Source organism: Xyrauchen texanus, chromosome 27 (genome assembly GCF_025860055.1).
Source record: "Xyrauchen texanus isolate HMW12.3.18 chromosome 27, RBS_HiC_50CHRs, whole genome shotgun sequence".
NCBI lineage: Eukaryota > Metazoa > Chordata > Actinopteri > Cypriniformes > Catostomidae > Xyrauchen > Xyrauchen texanus.
In genome coordinates this window covers 12,716,934-12,737,559 of record NC_068302.1, presented here as the reverse complement: position 1 = coordinate 12,737,559, position 20,626 = coordinate 12,716,934, and the positions used below count along the sequence as shown (strand labels likewise).

The following is a 20,626-nucleotide window of genomic DNA, read 5'->3' as shown; positions in this document are numbered from 1 at the left end:
CTGAAAATCAACATGGAGAACACTTTTTTCATTTTCTCTCATTATTTACTCACCCTCATGCCATATAAGACGTGTATGATTTTCTTTGTTCTGCTGAACACAAACAAAGATTTTTAGAAGAATAACTCAGCTCCGTTGGTGCTTACAATGCAAGTGAATGGCGGCTTGAACTTTGAAGGTCCAAAAAAAAACAAAAGGCAGCATAAAAGTAATTCATAAGACTCCAGTGGTTAAATCCATATGTTCAGAAGTGATATGATGTGTGGGTGAGAAACCCACAAACCCAGAAGAATGGGAAAGTGAACGTGGAGATTTGTAGTAAAAAAGGACTTAAATATTGATCTGTTTCTCAACCACACCTGTCGTATCACTTCTGGAGATACTGATTAAACCACTGGAGTATTATGGATTACTATTATGATGCCTTTATGTGCTTTTTGGAGCTTCACAGTTCTGGCCACCATTCACTTACATTATGTGGACCTACAGAGCTGAAATATTCTTCTAAAAATCTTTGTTTGTGTTCAGCAGAAAAAGAAAGTTGTACAAAGATGGCATGGGGGTGAGTAAATGATGAGAGAATATTCATTTTCGGGTGAACTATCCCTTTAAGTAAGAGAAGCTGCATGATTTGCAGCAATTGTGCAAAAGTAATTGTGCATGCTCAAAATCTAGTGTGGCCTCCTTTAGTGTGTATTTTTGTTTTTAGAAATGTAATAATAAATAAGGTTAGAAGGATTGAAGAATTCAGTTGGGTGTCACTGGAGAAAATGTGAAAATTATTAATAAGAGTATAGTAACAAAGACGAACTCAATGGTTAACAGAGTTTGTGAGATGAGAAATTGGCCAATAGAAATATTATAGAAAGATAGAGAGATAAAATGTGTAAAAGAATGTGAAAGAAGTGAAATCTAATAAGCTGGTGTCTTTTAAGAGTTCTTAGACTAAGTAGTGCAAAGTCATCTGATACGTGATGGGGCGTTATTGCTCATGGTGTAGGATGTGATTACTGGGGCGGTCCGGCTATGCAGTGAGAAATATTTGGTGGTACTCTTGAGTCCCTCAAGAGTAGATAGTAATGACCTCACGTCCGCCTCCACGCACAAGGAGGACCCTGTTGAGACCTTCAGTCAAGACCTCAAGAAACTCCATGTCTGTGTGTCTGAAGTTAAGAGGCAAATTTTGAAATTTTCATGAGAGCAGTCCATGTCATTAATGAGCTCGGAGTAACTTAATTTTAAAAAAGATAAACAAGTTACAAATGGGTAGACAGACAAGAGAAGAAACAATAAGGATACAGGTCTCTTCTCCAGTGCGATTCTTAGGTGGTCCAGGCATGTTAAGCAGGACTAGTTTAGCTTCTTGTGACTTCTTCAGAATGACCTCGTTGAGCTTCTGTGCGTGGTGCATGCGTCTCACGTTGGACTGATTCCTGAGAAAACATTTTTCGTGGGCTGAAATTTCTTGATATGATTCATATTAAAAGCTATCATAACAACCTTCAGCATATTTCTGCTGATTAAAGAGACATTAAGTGTCCATTCATCTGTGATAGTAATTAAATGTGCCCTGCCTTCCTAAATAAACAAAAGGAATCTAATGAAGTAGCATTGGCTTGAAAGTGTACTCACAGGTTCTCCCATTCCCTGAGGCATAAACAAAGGAAAATAATGGTGAGCAAAACAGTTAACAGAGAAAAGAAACAACAAAGCATTTGGCTGCAGCACATGTAGTGTTTTTAGTTTTTTTAAGACCTCATGAAATCATAATTGCAGCTTTGTGTCTTCTAGTCCATGTCTGTCAACATTGAGACCATCTATATGCTAGTATTCTTCCTAACGTTAACATTTAGCAGATAATTTCCATTTCAAAGTTACAGTCTTTCTCTCCCAGGAAAAAGAACTATTGATGTCCAATCAAATGCTCTCTAGAAAGAGAATGTACCTCCCTCTAATATAACCTATGTTTGACTAGCAACAACAAATAGCAAATCATGTTTCATGGCTGTCACGCAAACCAAAAGCTACTTTTTATTCTACAAAAAGTAAGTCCTTCGCTAGTTCTTTCTTTCAGTAACTTCCTGTTTCAATAGGAAATTTGTCAACAAAGAAAATAAAACTGAGCTCACCAAGCTATATTTAATGGTGTCTTTAACCCTCCTGTTGTCAAATGAATCTGCACCCTCCTTTTGTCCTTTGGGTCATTATTGACCCATATTGAAAACCATTAATTTGCATAAATTCTTGATAAGTGTACAACGGCCCTAAAGACCTCCCTTAATGACAATCTGTTTTATTGTGGTCCCAAACTGTATAATGATAGGGGCAAACAATTATATATATATATATATATATATATATATATATATATATATATATATACAGTGAGGAAAATAAGTATTTGAACACCCTGCTATTTTGCAAGTTCTCCCACTTAGAAATCATGGAGGGGTCTGAAATTGTCATCGTAGGTGCATGTCCACTGTGAGAGACATAATCTAAAAAAAAATCCAGAAATCACAATGTATGATTTTTTAACTATTTATTTGTATGATACAGCTGCAAATAAGTATTTGAACACCTGAGAAAATCAATGTTAATATTTGGTACAGTAGCCTTTGTTTGCAATTAAACGTTTCCTGTAGTTTTTCACCAGGTTTGCACACACTGCAGGAGGGATTTTGGCCCACTCCTCCACACAGATCTTCTCTAGATCAGTCAGGTTTCTGGGCTGTCGCTGAGAAACACGGAGTTTGAGCTCCCTCCAAAGATTCTCTATTGGGTTTAGGTCTGGAGACTGGCTAGGCCACGTCAGAACCTTGATATGCTTCTTACAGAGCCACTCCTTGGTTATCCTGGCTGTGTGCTTCGGGTCATTGTCATGTTGGAAGCCCCAGCCTCAACCCATCTTCAATGCTCTAACTGAGGGAAGGAGGTTGTTCCCCAAAATCTCGCAATACATGGCCCCGGTCATCCTCTCCTTAATACAGTGCAGTCGCCCTGTCCCATGTGCAGAAAAACTCCCCCAAATCATGATGCTACCACCCCCATGCTTCACAGTAGGGATGGTGTTCTTGGGATGGTACTCATCATTCTTCTTCCTCCAAACACGGTTAGTGGAATTATGACCAAAAGGTCTCATCTGACCACATGACTTTCTCCCATGACTCCTCTGGATCATCCAAATGGTCATTGGCAAACTTAAGACGGGCCTTGACATGTGCTGGTTTAAGCAGGGGAACCTTCCGTGCCATGCATGATTTCAAACCGTGACGTCTTAGTGTATTACCAACAGTAACCTTGGAAACGGTGGTCCCAGCTCTTTTCAGGTCATTGACCAGCTCCTCCCGTGTAGTTCTGGGCTGATTTTTCACCTTTCTTAGGATCATTGAGACCCCACGAGGTGAGATCTTGCACGGAGCCCCAGTCCGAGGGAGATTGACAGTCATGTTTAGCTTCTTCCATTTTCTAATGATTGCTCCAACAGTGGACCTTTTTTCACCAAGCTGCTTGGCGATTTCCCTGTAGCCCTTTCCAGCCTTGTGGAGGTGTACAATTTTGTCTCTAGTGTCTTTGGACAGCTCTTTGGTCTTGGCCATGTTAGTAGTTGGATTCTTACTGATTGTATGGGGTGGACAGGTGTCTTTATGCACCTAATGACCTCAAATAGGTGCATCTAATTTAGGATAATAAATGGAGTGGAGGTGGACATTTTAAAGGCAGACCAGCAGGTCTTTGAGGGTCAGAATTCTAGCTGATAGACAGGTGTTCAAATACTTATTTGCAGCTGTATCATACAAATAAATAGTTAAAGAATCATACATTGTGATTTCTGGATTTTTTTTTTTAGATTATGTCTCTCACAGTGGACATGCACCTACGATGACAATTTCAGACCCCTCCATGATTTCTAAGTGGGAGAACTTGCAAAATAGCAGGGTGTTCAAATACTTATTTTCCTCACTGTATATATATATAATTGTTTGCCCCTATCATTATACAGTATATATATATATATATATATACATATACAGTGGGTACGGAAAGTATTCAGACCCCCTTACATTTTTTACTCTTTGTTATATTGCAGCCATTTGCTAAAATCATTTAAGTTCATTTTTTTTTTCCTCATTATTGTACACACAGCACCCCATATTGACAGAAAAACACAGAATTGTTGACATTTTTGCACATTTATTAAAAAAGAAAAACTGAAATATCACATGGTCCTAAGTATTCAGACCCTTTGTTCAGTATTTAGTAGAAGCACCCTTTTGATCTAATACAGCCATGAGTCTTTTTGGGAAAGATGCAACAAGTTTTTCACATCTGGATTTGGGTATCCTCTGCCATTCCTCCTTGCAGATCCTCTCCAGTTCTGTCAGGTTGGATGGTAAACGTTGGTGGACAGCCATTTTCAGGTCTCTCCAGAGATGCTCAATTGGGTTTAAGTCAGGGCTCTGGCTGGGCCATTCAAGAACAGTCACGGAGTTGTTGTGAAGCCACTCCTTTGTTATTTTAGCGGTGTGCTTAGGGTCATTGTCTTGTTGGAAGGTGAACCTTCGGCCCAGTCTGAGGTCCAGAGCACTCTGGAGAAGGTTTTCGGTCCAGGATATCCCTGTACTTGGCCGCATTCATCTTTCCCTCGATTGCAACCAGTCGTCCTGTCCCTGCAGCTGAAAAACACCCCCACAGCATGATGCTGCCACCACCATGCTTCACTGTTGAGACTGTATTGGACAGGTGATGAGCAGTGCCTGGTTTTCTCCACACATACCGCTTAGAATTAAGGCCAAAAAGTTCTATCTTGGTCTCATCAGACCAGATAATCTTATTTATCACCATCTTGGAGTCCTTCAGGTGTTTTTAAGCTAACTCCATGCGGGCTTTCATGTGTCTTGCACTGAGGAGAGGCTTCCGTCGGGCCACTCTGCCATAAAGCCCCGACTGGTGGATGGCTGCAGTGATGGTTGACTTACTACAACTTTCTCCCATCTCCCGACTGCATCTCTGGAGCTCAGCCACAGTGATCTTTGGGTTCTTCTTTACCTCTCTCACCAAGGCTCTTCTCCCCCGATAACTCAGTTTGGCCGGACGGCCAGCTCTAGGAAGGGTTCTGGTCATCCCAAACGTCTTCCATTTAAGGATTATGGAGGCCACTGTGCTCTTATGAACCTTAAGGGCAGCAGAAATTTTTTGTAACCTTGGCCAGATCTGTGCCTTGCCACAATTCTGTCTCTGAGCTCTTCAGGCAGTTCCTTTGACCTCATGATTCTCATTTGCTCTGACATGCACTGTGAGCTGTAAGGTCTTATATAGACAGGTGTGTGGCTTTCCTAATCAAGTCCAATCAGTATAATCAAACACAGCTGGACTCAATTGAAGGTGTAGAACCATCTCAAGGATGATCAGAAGAAATGGACAGCACCTGAGTTAAATATATAAGTGTCACAGCAAAGGGTCTGAATACTTAGGACCATGTGATAGTTCAGTTTTTCTTTTTAATAAATGTGCAAAAATGTCAACAATTCTGTGTTTTTCTGTCAATATGGGGTGCTGTGTGTACAATAATGAGGAAAAAAATGAACTTAAATGATTTTAGCAAATGGCTGCAATATAACAAAGAGTGAAAAATTTAAGGGGGTCTGAATACTTTCCTTACCCACTGTATGTATATATATATATATATATATATATATATATATATATATATATTCAATATTAATGGAGTAACATCATTTAAAAAATAAAAAGTTTAAAAACTTTCTTGTCTCAATTTACATTTATTGCAATCGCTTTTGGAATTTTATAATATCTAAACTATATAACACCAATTTCTGATTTATTCTGCTTGTAGAAAATCAACAGTGTACATTTTAGAGATACAATTTTAGTACATGTCCATAGCAACAAATTAATTCCTTCCCAATAATGTCAAATAATTTGTTGCAGTCTAACAGGGGTTCAGGAAGGTTTGTAATAGTTCTTTCAGCCATCTAATGAAAATTATATGCAATAGGTCTTTTACCATTGGGGGGCCTTTAGCCCCATTGTACCCTCCTATCATATTAAATCATGTTAGTAAACTTATTTACTAACATATTACCTGTGCAAAATGGTTTTTGTGTGTGGGCATGTGCATGTGTACGCAAACCCTATTTGAGAGGAATGCAATTTGGGGGAAAGATGCAGTAACCAGGGGAGAAGGTGGGGGAGCTAGAGAACATTATGGGGCTAGGAGCTAAATTTTATAATTTGATACATTTTTACATTCAGGTGTACAAAAAAAAAAAAAACTACTACACTATTTAAAGCTGTATAACATCCAGAAAGTCACACAACGTTTGATTCCAGTACCAAAAACTATGCAGTATTTATAACGTATTCTTTACCTGTCCCGGTTCAAAAATGACCCTAAGACAATAGGAAGGTTTTAAAATTGCCACCAAACATGCATTCTTGCTTGCATTTAGTAGCCTAATTGACTTTTTAACTGTATCTGCACCGGTCTGACAAACACTCTTAAATCATATTCTCTTATCCATATCAACTGTGAAATTAATGATTAAATGGTAAATGGTTTTAACCTCAGCGGTATTCAAATCGCTTTACACTGCGTCTCATTCACCCATTCACACTCAAATTCACACACCAATGACGGCAGAGCTGCCATGCAAGGCGCTAGCCTGCCATTGGGAGCAACTTGGGGTTCAGTGTCTTGCCCAAGGACACTTCGGCATGTGGAGTCGTGTGGGCCGGGAATCAAATCACCAACAAAGCGAATAGTGGCCGATTCATTTAGTAAAGATATTCATTGGCGTGACTCACGGTTTCATGTTGAACAAATCCTTTATACTCTCTGGGTTGGCCGCGGCTGGAATATTGGCCTTTTCTGTGGCATCCGTCCAAGTCATCTGCACACCCTCTCCGGGGGTCATGGCTGCTGGGGTGGGAGAGGTAGGGGAGGTGGGGCTAGTTGGGGTGGGTGTGGCATTTTTTCCCTGAATGAGTTGCACCTGCCGAGGATGGGAAAGATGGACAGACTAAGAAAAAGGTTTAAAAAGTATGAGGGAAAAGAGGGAAATAAAATTGAGAAGTGAGAATTGTCACTTTTCTTGTAACATCATTTTTCAGAAGGACAGAGAGAGAGAGAGAGAGACTGCTATGGTGTTAACAGAAGTGGAAGATTCTTTAGTAGATAATGACTGAGTGAAGACAGATAGAGACAAAAATAGAATGTGATAAAGAGATGCTATTTTCATTTACTTGCTAATCAGCAAGTAAATGGCACAGAGAGAAGAAAGTTGTGATTAGTTCAGTTGGAAAACAAGGACAGAGCCACACACAGGATGGATAATTGCACAGAGAAAGAAATAGACAGGGAGAAACAAGCTACCTCCTCCTCAGGTTTCTCTTCACCACTTCCGATCACTGACTCATCAGCGATACTCCTCTGGGCGTGCACGTTTGAAGGGTTCTTTCGCCGAATAGACCCACGAGACACATCTGTGATGCTTTGAATCTGTGAAGAGAACATCAATGCTGTTAGACAGATTTGAGTTTTAATGTTTATATCCACACTTGAATGGTTATTAACAGAGACTAATAATAATAGGTTTTTCGTTTCGGTTTGTTCTGAGCAAAAACTGTCATTTTTCATTCCGGTTCAGATGTTCCACAGTCTCCTCTCCAAAAGCTTTCTGGTTAGAACAAAATAAAAGTATGGTTAATAACATTCTTTTTAAAATGACAGTACTTTGCACTAATGGGTGGGTGAAATACCAATTGAAGTATTGACTGAGCTCACAAGAGAAACAAGCAACGTGGTCTGGAAAAACAAGTCCAAAATAACAAACAAAATAAGCGAAAATAAGCAATAGGGTAATAAACTGCCATTGAAATCATAAAAAGCAGTTAATTAATAGTTAAGTCTAATTTTATTTACAGATCTGCTTCTCAGTCAAAACCCGGCAGCATCAATTCTGCATTAATGCATCACATCTAACAATTATTCAGTGAAGACTTGGAAACAACTGAGAAATGTACTTTTTGCCTCTAATAATGTTTTCCTTATATCTGGATTAACTGTGCATGTATACTGTAGTATTTATACATAGTTGATAAGAAGGGCGTCCACAATGGGCAATTAGTCAAAGAAATGTGTGATGCGGCAGATTCTATAAGGATCCAAGCACATGTTTAATTTTTACAATTTAATTTTGTAATTTTTGTTATACAGCGCTAAACCCTTTGGCCTTTAGTTTCATGAAAAAATTATTGGAACAAAATTAACAGGTTATAACTGGTTACTGGCATTTAAAATAATGTTTTCACTCCAGAACAAATGAAAATTACTTTATGATCTGCTAAAAAGTTCTTTAGTTTTCTGTTTTCGTTCCTTGAACTGTTTTTAGTCCCTGGTTAATAGAGCTGTCAATTATTGCGATTAATTATATTTATGTTACAGATTAACTACAATTATAATTAGCCATACTCCCTGACAAACAATTAAAAAATATATAAAATGATTGCAGATAGAAGAACGTGCAGTATGAATGGTCCCCCCATTGTAAAATGGATTGTATGTCAGTATAGTTTATGTTCAATGATTTGGAAATAATAAAGTGACTTAATCAATGCTTTAAATGTCTGCCACAATAAATCAATGTCTTAGAAATCATTGGGGCCCTTATATTCTTTCAGGGGCTTTTCTCAGAAAATGCTGAATAATTGCAATTAATTTGACTTATTTCTTGGAATCAGTGTTTGGTACGTTACTTAAAAATAGTAATCCACTACAAACTACTAATAATTTCTCTAAAATTGTAATCAAATTAATTTACTATTTAATTAATTGAAAAGTAATCATAATACTAATTACTTTTAAGTTACTTTCTAAAGCCCTTTTCTGTTCAACAAATTCAAAATAATGTCTGTGTTTCTTTCTTGTTCATCCTTACACATCATACACTCAGCAGCTCACATTTCTCTGTCACAATGACTCATTATGAGGCCATAATTCATGTATTCTACATAAATAATATATTAGAAATAAGCATAACCCTATAATGTACTTATAATGTAATTAAATGAATTGAAAGTCAGTAACTGTAATCTGATTACAGTAACTGTAATCCAAGTATCTAAAATGTATTGCATTACACTACTTCTTTTACTACAAATAAGTTAGTAAAATAAGTAATAAGTTACAAATACAGTAACTTATTACTTTGTAATTGAATTACTCCCAACATTGCTTGGCGTATCATGTGACATGTTTACACAACTAGGTTGATTAAATTCAATATTGACAAATCTACAATAGGTTACTGTATATAGCTGTAATATCACTTAATAGTGAACTATATCTCTTGGCGAAAGAGTGAAAGAGAGGCTTTGCCTCATGCCAAATAACATTTTTGTCTTATTGCTTTAATGAAAAATTGGTGGTTGTCTTTGTCTAAATTGTGATATGACTGTCGAAGTAGAAGGGTGATGACGTACCTCTCTCTCACGCTCATTCTTGGTTAGGTGCATCTCCTTAAGGATTTGTGATCGTTGCTCCAACATCAGGGTCTTTTCATAGGTGTAGGCGGAGATGTCACTGTCATGCTTAAAGTAAATAAAATAACAGGTCAGTGTGTGTTTGTAAAAGAGTATCTATACATGTGTGCAGAGGCAGTGTGTGCATTCCTCACCATTTCCACCACTTCCACCACAGCATCAAGCCGCAGGTGATAAAGGAACATCATCAGGTCTTTCTTCATCTGAATGCTGTTGTCGTCCATCTGAGCCACAGTGAAGATGCGCATCTTACATTTCCTCCACACCTAGAAACACATGCAGGAATACAATCAGTTCCTCATTATCTTCTTTCAATACTTTCCAGTGCTGAATGCAATTTAATTTAAAACAAAATCAACTTTTTTAGTTTTAACAGTAACATCACGTAGAAACAGTTCTTTAAGAAAATATTTGCAGGGTACTGCTTTTTACAATGTAAGCGTACTACCATTACTTAAAGTCAATATATTTTCGAGCAGTGAATCTCTCTGCTAACATGTTTGTAGTGTGTGTGTGTGTGTGTGTGTTCACCTTGTGCTGGCGCAGAAGAAAGGGAAGGAGCATGAGCAAGCCTCCATCATGGACAATCCACCATACATCAATGTGTCCTTCAGTGAAACGCTCGCCATTTGACGGATATGCAGAAATATTTTTTGGCACCAGCAGGGCTAAATGAGCCGCGGTGGTCTCCCTTATAACCTCTGTGGGGGAAAAATGGCAAAAACACAATTTGAGTTAACATTTATCTATGCTGATATGTGTCTTTATCGCTTTTTATAATTTTTTCTTAGTTTATCACAAGTAATAAAGCTACAAGTAGTGAAGCTAGATTGCCACAAAAGAAATGAAAACATGAGTTAAAATAGCATGCTTGCTCCCAATTCAAGCATTAAATGGATGGTTCACCCAATAACGGTGAAAATCCCACAATGTTCCATGCTAAAATAGACCATGCAATTCCCATGCTGGTCTAGGCTGGCTATGTGGATTGGTTCTTGTTTCATGCTGGTCTACCTGATGGACCAGCATAGCCATGCTTTTCACCTGCAAAATCTAGCTGGTGAAACTGGTTTACCAGCTTGGTCTTTCTAATGAAGTTTAAGCTTGTTTAAAAAAAACACATGGAGACACCAGCACACCAGCATCCCATGCTGGGGAACCAGCACCCAAAACACAACATAAGCTGGTGACCAGCAATGCTCAGCAATGCCTCAGTCACCATTTGCTTTCTTTGTGTGCAAAAAAGATTCTTCCTAACATCTTTTGTGCTCTACTGAAGAAAGAAAGTAAAAATGGGTTTGAAACAACATACCAACAGTGAGTAAGTGATGACACAATTTTCATTATTGAGAGAATGAGATCCCTTTAAACCTTGCCTAAATTACCTTAAATCCCTAAACTTAAGCATACAGATTCCAGAGGCACTGCTGTCCTCCCTACATTGTAGAAACTAAGCATAAACCCTGGATAACTGTGGATAAACCAGGATAACAACCATCTCTTGGGCATCAGAGTTGTAGCAGGCACCTAACTAATGTAACTAAGTAAAAACATGTAAATGGCCAATGTAACTTCAATGCCCAGCTGATATCACTAGCCTCATTTCTACTATCGGGCCTAATGAGGGCATGTTAGTGCATGCCAGGGCCAGTTGCGTTCCTACTGTCACTTTTGGGGCTTCATCGTACTTCCTCGGGGCCAATGGCCTTTGGCCCACCTATTACCCTTTTTGCCAAACAAGGCCAACTTGGTATTGAGGCGGGGTCAATGTCAAAGGCAGATTTTCGGTGAATCAGGTCAGAGGGTTGGCGCCAAGATTGCTGAACTTGCCAGGTTGTGTATCCAGCGCACAATTGCACAATTGTTTAGGATCAGTTAATATAAACAGTTGCGGGCATAGTAAAAATCTTTTAAACTATGGACAAAGCGGTGCCCAAAGTAAAAACTTTCCATGGTTCGAGATCATTGATGGTGTTAGTATAGAGGTAGCTACTGTCGGTGAGTTGTCAAAGCTAACTTATCTTGCTAGCTAGCTAATGATTACATAAACTTATAAACTTGATATTCTAGATAACTAGATAACATGATACCTCAGCTTGAGCTTCCCTCTTGCTTATGAAATGTTGGGGGGGGGGCACCATGTTGGTATAATAAGGGCGGGTTTTATGGCAACACTGCGGGGCTATTGGCCCGATGGTGGGAATGCAGATGAATTTTAGCCTCGTGACTCAAGGTCCGTGGCTATTGGCCCAGGTTGTCCAGTTGATGGCACTGGCTCGCACTGGTCCGATAGTGAAAAAGCAGCTAATGTCTTACCAATGAAGTTCCTGCAGCGGTGGCGCTCCTCAGCCTGTTTCCAGTTCTTGGGGAAGCTGACCAGCACAGTGTTGTGGCGAAGGCCACCGAGTCCTCCAGCTTGGATCAGGTGTGAAGTGGCATCCCGCAAGTTAGAAGAGATCACCACCTGACTGAATCCCTTCACCTTCTCAACCTCCATCAGCTTCCTTAAAGACTGAGAGATTGAGAGAGAAAGGCAGGGGGAAAACAGGCTTTGGTTTTGTGTAATAATGGATCATTGATCTCAGTTTGGCTTCAAGTGTGTTCAGTTTTGATTCTGTGTGTGTATGTGCATACTTGGTCTGCTTTCTGTGCCTGTGGTTGGTTGTTCAAGTAGGTTCCCTCCACACATGCCCCTACGATAGTCAAACCTTTGCCCGCTTTCAGCTGATTGGTCAACGAAAGCAGTCGAGGTTGCTCCACTTTCTGCTCACCATCCAAACCCACAAGCACCAGAATCTGTGGCCTGGAAGTTGTGAATTTAAAATAAATTCCCACTATATTTGTGGAAAGTTTTTTTTTGTGACCATTTACATATACTGTTTTACTGTATATTGAGAAATAGTATCTTTGTGTACAGATATATTTAAGATGAGGCACTTACCTCCAGTTTTTAGTGTGAGGAGGACCTTCCTCCAGCCTCATAAGAGCAAAGCGGGCAGCACTGAGAGATATGCCACGTATCCCATCACCCCACTCCTTCTCTGCCCTAAAGAGAGGAAACATATTACCACGGTCAGTGTATAGGCTCTAATACACTCACAGCAAAGTTCCTCTTCATTCCTTACTCAGAGAAAAATAGTGGGTGAAACAGTCGAGCAACGGTAAACTGTTTACGAACATTCGGACACCGCCTACGGTGCTAGGGCCGGTGTTTAGAGGTGCATTTAAATATGAAAAACATACTGTCCTGACAACGGACAATATTGAAAAAATTATGTGTTGGATTTACTTAAGATTTTACTTAAAGATTGAACAGGATCCAACTTCACCAAAAGGAACACTAATCACCTAAGTATGACTTTACACGAAACAACTAATTACAGTAAAACATCAATAATACAAATAAATGACAAAAATCTCTATGATTTCTTAATATCAGCTAATAAAATGCCCCAATAAGTTCCTTTTGACCAAACAAACATACTTAAATTATTTAAGTACAAGGGCTTATTGGTATTCCCCACAACCTCACTTCTGTACTTGATCGTTTGAGTTAGTACTACTTAAAAAGGAACTCAGTTATTATTTTTTACTTTATGTATCACTCTAAGTTCACCTTATAATTAATATTTTGTGTTGTAGAACTCATAAAAGTAAATTAAATAAAGCTCAAAATATTATAAATATATACGTTTCTGAGTAGAAGCTATTTATTTTCATACGTTATGGTTGCTGAGCCAATGAATCATTGTTTTCAGTGAACATGTAAAATACTGAATATATGTGGCATTACAATGTGACATTTATGTGTTATCAATTACCACATGCCTCATTCTATGAATAGAATCTACATTAGATCAGTAAAAGAAGCTATTTTGATCACTTAATTATGACTGAAAATAACATGCATGAGATTAATAATGTGTAATTTGACATGTTTACATTCAGCATGTTAATGCTAACATGCTATACTTGTAATATCTGAAAGTTCTCATGGGTAATGGTTTTTGGACCACTGCAATGAACTGAAAAAAAAAACAGATTTTATGTTACCCATTCTTTCTTCAATTTCACTAGAAGTATTTCAGTGCCTTAACACCCTTCCTAAAATAGGGGCGGGATTTTGTGCTATCACTTATATATTTTATTGTTGCTTATTGGCAGGGTTAGTGAGTAACTGAATACATGTAACGGTTTTAAAATACAAAAGTAACTGTATTCCACTACAGTTATGATATAAATCACTGGTAATCAGAATACAGTTACTTTCAAAATGTTGGATTACTGAAGAGATTACTTTGCATTTTATTGTATCTGTTCATTTGGAAAACATTTATTGTCTGTGTACTTTCGCGTCCATTCCTTTATCTTTTTAAACCCAAAACGAAAAATGCGGTTTCTTGGTTTTAACACTGATGAACAGAATTAGCAGATACGTACAAACTGATTTTCTGTTGACCATTTCATTTTCTATTTAAAGACAAAGGTGGAAACAGCTCGATTTTTTTTTTTTTGTTAATTGTTTAAAAAATTAGTTTACGGCTTGAATATTTGATACTCACATGTGGGCAGCACTGAAACAACCCTTTTGCCTGATTGGTCAACCCGCCTCGTCTTCTGGACTGCCTTAATCCAACCAGACAGAATTGGATCGCTCTGCATTTGTCTACATTTTAATTAAATGTTGTCTTGAACCACCACTCACTGTAAAATATGCATTTCATATGTAACTTGCTGTGAACATAATTGGAGTTGTTGTGAAGTGCCTCAAATGGACAAGGCATGAGAGATCGCAAGCCACATTTGGTGTATTATTATATTTAATAACATTTTATTATTTTGTAGTACCTGAGTATTTGTGTCCCATTGATAAATGTTCTAAAAAAAAAAAAGAGTTCCGTCACTTTGGATAAAAACATATGATAAATTAATGTTTAGGCATCATGAGCATGGATTGGAGTGGACATAAAATTCTAATAAAAAAGATTCAGACAAAAGGCGAATCAGGACTGACCCTGTTATTGGGACGTCTGGTCACCTTATCTCCTTAAGTGCACGATTGCTGAAGGTATGAAAACCGAAAACAAACATATTTTTTGCAGCACCTAACCAAAAACGGGAACAAAGTGATTTTCATTTGTTTTGGAGTGAAAACGTTATTTCTTTGACTAATTGTTCATTGTGGATGTTGCGTTCTGTGAATGAAGACCTTCTTAACAACTATGACTACATACAGTACACATGCAAATTCAGATACAAGGAAAACATTATAAGATGTAAAAAGTACTTTTCTCAAGTCTTCACTGAATTATTGTTAGATATGATGAATTAATACAGATTTGATGCGGCCGGGTTTTAACTAAGAAGCAGATCTTTAATTAAAATTGTATTTAAATGTTAATTAAATACATGCTTAAGATTTCTATTGTGATAAATTACTGGTAACCATTTGGAAAGAAGCTGCAGAACTTTTGAACCATAAAGAAGAAATAACAAATATTTTTCTCAGAATGAACCAAAATGAAAAACATTTTGTTTTTAGTCCCTGGTTTGAACAGCGGTGAAACACTTTCTTATGATGCGTTACATTCATACGTGCAGACAGAGGGCACTCTCACATCCACCAGGTGGATCTGACGCCATTGTAGAACTTTCCCTTGTGAGCTTAACAGAGAGAATCCACGTACTATCAGAAAAAGATGTCGATGTGTATACTCGGTGGGGCTTTGACTAAGTTTGGAGCAGCAGAAATAGTTAATCATGTGTAAAACTTTTGTAACTTTGTAAAAAAATTTGTGAACATTTAGCTTTTTGCCAAGCAAAAATGCTATTTCTAGCCCTTACATGCACCTGTTAAAAGGCACGATTATATTTTATAATTAATTCTAATAAGAAAATCCACGTTTGATCCATGTCTAGATTTTAGTAAGACCTTTGAAACTAGAGCAAAGATGTACTGCCAGATGCAAAACCGTTTTTGTATTGTTTTCCTGTAAAAATATTTGATAAAATCCTTAAAATAAATGTACTTGAGTAGTTACACTGCATAATATATTTATGCATTTTTTTTTTTGCACATTATTCACTTGTGTATTGTCAAAAACAAGTAAAAACAAATCTGGCAGTGCTGAAGAAGTAATCCAAAGTATTTAGATTACGTTACTAATGATGAGTAATCTAACGTAACCCTCCCAACCCTGCTTATTGGCCAACTGTAAATTAATTTAGAGACACAATAAAGCACAATAAACTTTTTGCACATGTTTAGGTTGAAATAATTTATCAGTGTCATCCATTGACAGTCATCTGAAACTAGATAAATGTAACATGCTATGCCTAATTATTCAGTCACAACTGCGGATCTTGAAATAGATTCTAAACAAAACTCATCTTGGCCTGAAAACTGTACAGTTTATAATGCTGTTTTTGCCAAGTCTGAGATTGATTTTCTTTGTGTGAAAATCATTAGGTTTTTTCAAAAAATTTTGTCCAGTCTCTTCCCCCGAGGCTCATTTACGTCCACTTACCCACAGAACTCGATGTATTTGTAGATACAGCTAGCGATCACCATGGCAACAATGGCATAGTACCAGGAGCACAAGAACATCAGGGTAAGACACAAGCTCATGCCCAAGAGTGACAAAGCCCTGAAAAAACAAAAAAAAAAAACTCAGACACTGGATCTATGCAATAGTAACAGTGTTTTGGTGACAGATGTGTTTGTACTAATTACAATAAGTGTCATGTGTTATGTCATGGGTGACAGGGCTGAAAGTAGTGATGTGCCATTTCTGCAGCCTCTATTAATAGTTTATAGGAACAGAGTCTAGTCTGTTAACTTGTATCCCCTCAAATCAAGGGCAAGGGTATTGTTAGCATATCAAAATTATTATTAGCACAGTATAAAAAAATAGATGTCAATGGAAAGTGGCCACCATGATGAAACAAACGTGAGTGTGTGTTTTTGTACGTGTGATTATGTACCAGTGGTAGAACTTAAAGCGTGGCCTCCAGTTCGGGGTTCTGAGAAGCGTCTGCAGGGCACAAGCCAGGTTTACAAACATGTAGCACATAAGAAAGAACCTGTTGGAGAACACAGAGCAAACAGAGCAAAACTCCATCAGAATACAGTGTGTAATATAAATATGTATGTATGTATGTTTGTTTTGTTTTTTTGGGCAAGTATGTTAAATGATGCCAAAAACTGCTTCTCATACAAAATGGAATGGATTGACAAGCAAACTGGCAATCTTTTTTCCCCCAGATTGTTCCTTCCCAATTCATTCCCTGAATATAAAGGCAACCATAATGAGGTGGGGTTGTGTGTTTTTTGGTAGCATTGCGCACATGGAGAGAATGGGTGCAACTGCATCCAGAGAGGCGATGAGGATGCCACTCTCACAGATACAAGCCGTCAAGAGGAGAGCCCATGTGGGTTCACCATTAGCTTTGCCATGACCAAACACCTATAAAACATGCAAACATACAGTATGTAAAAATGTATGCCTTATGATATAATCAAATATCAAAGCATCAAAACAGATTGAAAATCAGGGGGCATACTAGTACCACCCATATAATATGTAGTATAAAACATATGTACTATAAATAATGATAATGACATGTACCCTGAGGAAAGGAATGATTCCGTCTCGGGCGATGGCTTGAAGGAGGCGAGGCGCTCCTGTCAAACTCTGAAGCCCTGCCCCACAGGTGGAGAAGAAGGAGCCAAACACAATGACCCAGGGCGAGGGCCATGCCAGCGTGCCGATAACTAAGTTACCATTGACACCTTCCCCAAACCTTTTTTTTTGTAAAAAAAAAAAAAAAAAGGTGAAGTAAGAATCTTACAGGTAAAGATTTCAAAACATTTTTGAAATTGAGTTTTTATATTGACCTGAACTACACTAATTTAAGCTGAAGCTAACCTAAATACATTTGAAACTGACTTAAGCATATACTGCATTCACAGTCAATGAAAAGTCACAGCTAAAGACTCACTTGTCCCTCAAAACGACTCCGTCCACACAGGCTCCAAAAAGAATCACACTAGACATGTCTGTAAGAGAACAAATTTAGGATAACAACACAAAGCAACAAAAAGGCATTTCTCCTATTTCAGCTATTTTACCACACAAAGGTTTCCTTTGTGTCCAATTACACTGTATATGGTATGCTTCCAAAATGTGCATGTCTGCACTGGATGGAAATCACAGGTCATTTATTAGAGAAGTTTACTGTAATGACTTTGAAGAAAAGGATACAGATAAAGGAGGTGGTGGCAATGGCCAAGATGGTACCAACAGGGATGGACTTCTGAGCATCCTGCAGGTCACCAGAACGGTTGGAACCAGCCATGATACCTATGAAACACACACACACAATGTAAATATTTTGAAAGGAGTTTAAAAGGAGGTTGCTCATTATGAAGACATTGTATCATGGATAATCTGTGTAAAGTTATTGTGTGGTTTCTCAATGCTGTTAAAACAGATCCCTACCCTGCAAGTAACACTATCTCTGTTGTCATCACTTATAAGCAGATGCAAACACTGGGTTGGTATATTACTTCTGAATTGTAATTTGGTACTGATTTCAAATGATGTGACTAAAATGATAATCAGTAATGTAATCTTATAGATTATCCATTTTAGACAGTCTAATCCGATTACCTTTGGATTACTTCTTATTTCTTCTTATTTTGGTGTCACACATAGAATAATGATAATTATCATGTCTGTCTGTTCCACCTCCCCCTTTCAGTCACCCAACACTGAACACTCACACCATGTACATATTACAGAAAACATAAAGGGATTTTTCACCCAAAACTTTGAAGCTCCAAAAAGCACATACATGCAGCTTAAAAGTAATCCTTACATCTTTAGTGGTTTAATCCATGTCTTCTGAAGCGATCAAATTCATTTTGGATGAAAACAGACCAAAATATAACTCCTTTTTCAATAAATCTTGACATCAGCAGCCTTCTTGGCGATCATGATTTCAAGGTTGAATACACTTTCTAGCGCCATCTATCGCTTTGTGCATGCGTGTAATCGAGCTTGAAATCATGATTGCCAAGAAGGCTGCTGATGTCAAGATTTATAGTGAAAAAGGAGTTATATTTTGGTCTGTTTTCATCCAAAATTAATTTGATCGCTTCAGAAGACATGGATTAAACCACTGGAGACGTAAGGATTAATTTTATGCTGCCTATATGTGCTTTTTGGAGCATCATAGTTTTAGACTCCATTCACTTGCATTGTATGGACCTTCACAGCTTAATATTCTTCTAAAAATCATTTGTGTTCTGCAAAAGAAAGAAAGTCATACACATCTGGGATGGCATGAGGGTGAGTAAATGATGAGAGAATTATCATTTTCGGGTGAACTATCCCTTTAAATTAGTCCTATCAGTAATGACAATCAATTGCAAAGTGCACGTTTTAAACAGTTGGTGGCACTGAAGAACCATCATCTGACACTTGAAAAGAAGGTTTAGGGGAAAAAGCAAAAAGCTTGTTACAGGTCATGCTGCTTGTTTGTAATGTAGATGGTATATACACTTCAAACGAGCAAGGCAATGAAATTAGAACGCTTGCATCATAATCAAGGCATAGACACAGTGTAAAGAAGTGATTTATTGTGCCATGTATGCAGCTTCATTTATAATGAGAGCATTCAATTCGTGTAAACCTGCAGTACGTGATCACTTTAGAGAGTTTAATATTGTTGTTTTGCTCAATTTTAGTGAACATTTTAAGAATTATTTATTTTTGTCATGCTACTAAGCAGGCCAATGTGAACAGCAACAAAGTAATTTATCTTAACAGTTTTTAGCTTGTTTTGGATGTGTAGCCTACAGAACATAAATAATAATTTGAACAAATAAGTGTTTCATATAACTTCTAGGGCAATAATCAACAATTATGATTTTGGTCATAATCATGTAGCCATAATCAATAATTTCCCTATTAATGATCAGATTGTTCCATACTGACCTGTGACAGAGGGGAAGTAGATGCCCACCAGCAGGGTGAAGAAGCTAGTGATGTCTGCCAGGACATATCGGTTGGTGTTGGTTGGTGGGGTGTCAGGGTCAAGTACTGTTTGCAGACCTCGCTTCTCTAAGATAGAATTTTTCTCCATAAAGGAACTGAAAAGATTCTCTATGAGAAGGAAAAGAGGAAATTCATTTTCCTACATAATTTCCTATAATATACAGTACAACATCATAATATCTTACTTATAATCGTTACATGAACATAAGGTGTATGATAATATTGGGAGCTGTAATAGTCACCATTTATTTGAGGTTTTTCACCATTTTTAATGACCTTTCAGCTTTTGTACAGTTCGCGAAAATAGTCCTTCAGTGTGACAAATTAATTTTTAATTAACTTTAAAGCTTGAAAGTATTATAAAACCCAAAAGTATCATAAAAGTTGTTCATTTGACTTGTCATATTCCAAATCTTCTGAAGGCATACAATAGATTTTAATGTGAAATACTCTGAAATTTAAGTCGTTGTCAGTGTAATTCTTGATGCCCATTGAGAATTCATCATCACTATGAGGGAAGCTCACTTATAGGGGAACTTTTGTTGTTTTTAAAACCATACGATGGAAGCTCCTGCTTAAAACTTTTGTGTTCCACATAAGAAAGTCATACAGGTTTGGAACAATATTAGGGTGAGTAAATGATTACATAATTTTAATTTTGGGTGAACTATCCCTTTAAGCCATTATACATTTCTAACCTGCAAGGATGCCACTGGTGACTCCAGGGATTCCCTGGACCTGAGAGAGGTTGTTGTTAGTGAAGTACTCATCACAGGTGGCGTTCAGGAATTCAGAGTCACAGAAGGCTCTCCAGAGCTTGGTGGTAACTGTAGCATTGCCCCTTTCTATGGTTTTGGCACAAATGTCAAAGTTCTTTGACATAAGAGTTCGATTCCCGATCACACAGACCCTATACAAGACAAATCTGTATGTTTACAGTGTTTGTGAATATATTCTATAACCTTGAAGAACATACTGAATAAATATGGTTATCACAAAAT

At 37.7% G+C, this 20,626-nt stretch overlaps 1 protein-coding gene across 1 annotated transcript in view; it reads right to left on the bottom strand.

Annotated features, from left to right (window-relative positions):
- Positions 1 to 537: 537 nt before the first annotated feature.
- LOC127620907 (solute carrier family 12 member 5-like) overlaps positions 538 to 20,626 on the bottom strand; it is a 90,466-nt gene continuing 70,377 nt past the window's right edge. Inside the window, exons 8-26 of the mRNA XM_052094252.1 lie at positions 20,324 to 20,535; positions 19,566 to 19,733; positions 17,829 to 17,927; positions 17,566 to 17,623; positions 17,193 to 17,367; positions 16,912 to 17,030; positions 16,549 to 16,647; positions 16,092 to 16,211; positions 12,506 to 12,610; positions 12,199 to 12,367; positions 11,881 to 12,076; positions 10,096 to 10,265; positions 9,699 to 9,830; positions 9,505 to 9,612; positions 7,397 to 7,522; positions 6,829 to 7,043; positions 1,633 to 1,647; positions 1,300 to 1,433; positions 538 to 1,155 (exon numbers count right to left, since the gene is read on the bottom strand). Of these exons, the coding sequence (XP_051950212.1) occupies positions 1,064 to 1,155; positions 1,300 to 1,433; positions 1,633 to 1,647; positions 6,829 to 7,043; positions 7,397 to 7,522; positions 9,505 to 9,612; positions 9,699 to 9,830; positions 10,096 to 10,265; positions 11,881 to 12,076; positions 12,199 to 12,367; positions 12,506 to 12,610; positions 16,092 to 16,211; positions 16,549 to 16,647; positions 16,912 to 17,030; positions 17,193 to 17,367; positions 17,566 to 17,623; positions 17,829 to 17,927; positions 19,566 to 19,733; positions 20,324 to 20,535 (2,512 nt within the window). The 3' untranslated portion in view covers positions 538 to 1,063. The remainder of the gene's footprint in view (positions 1,156 to 1,299; positions 1,434 to 1,632; positions 1,648 to 6,828; positions 7,044 to 7,396; positions 7,523 to 9,504; positions 9,613 to 9,698; positions 9,831 to 10,095; positions 10,266 to 11,880; positions 12,077 to 12,198; positions 12,368 to 12,505; positions 12,611 to 16,091; positions 16,212 to 16,548; positions 16,648 to 16,911; positions 17,031 to 17,192; positions 17,368 to 17,565; positions 17,624 to 17,828; positions 17,928 to 19,565; positions 19,734 to 20,323; positions 20,536 to 20,626) is intronic.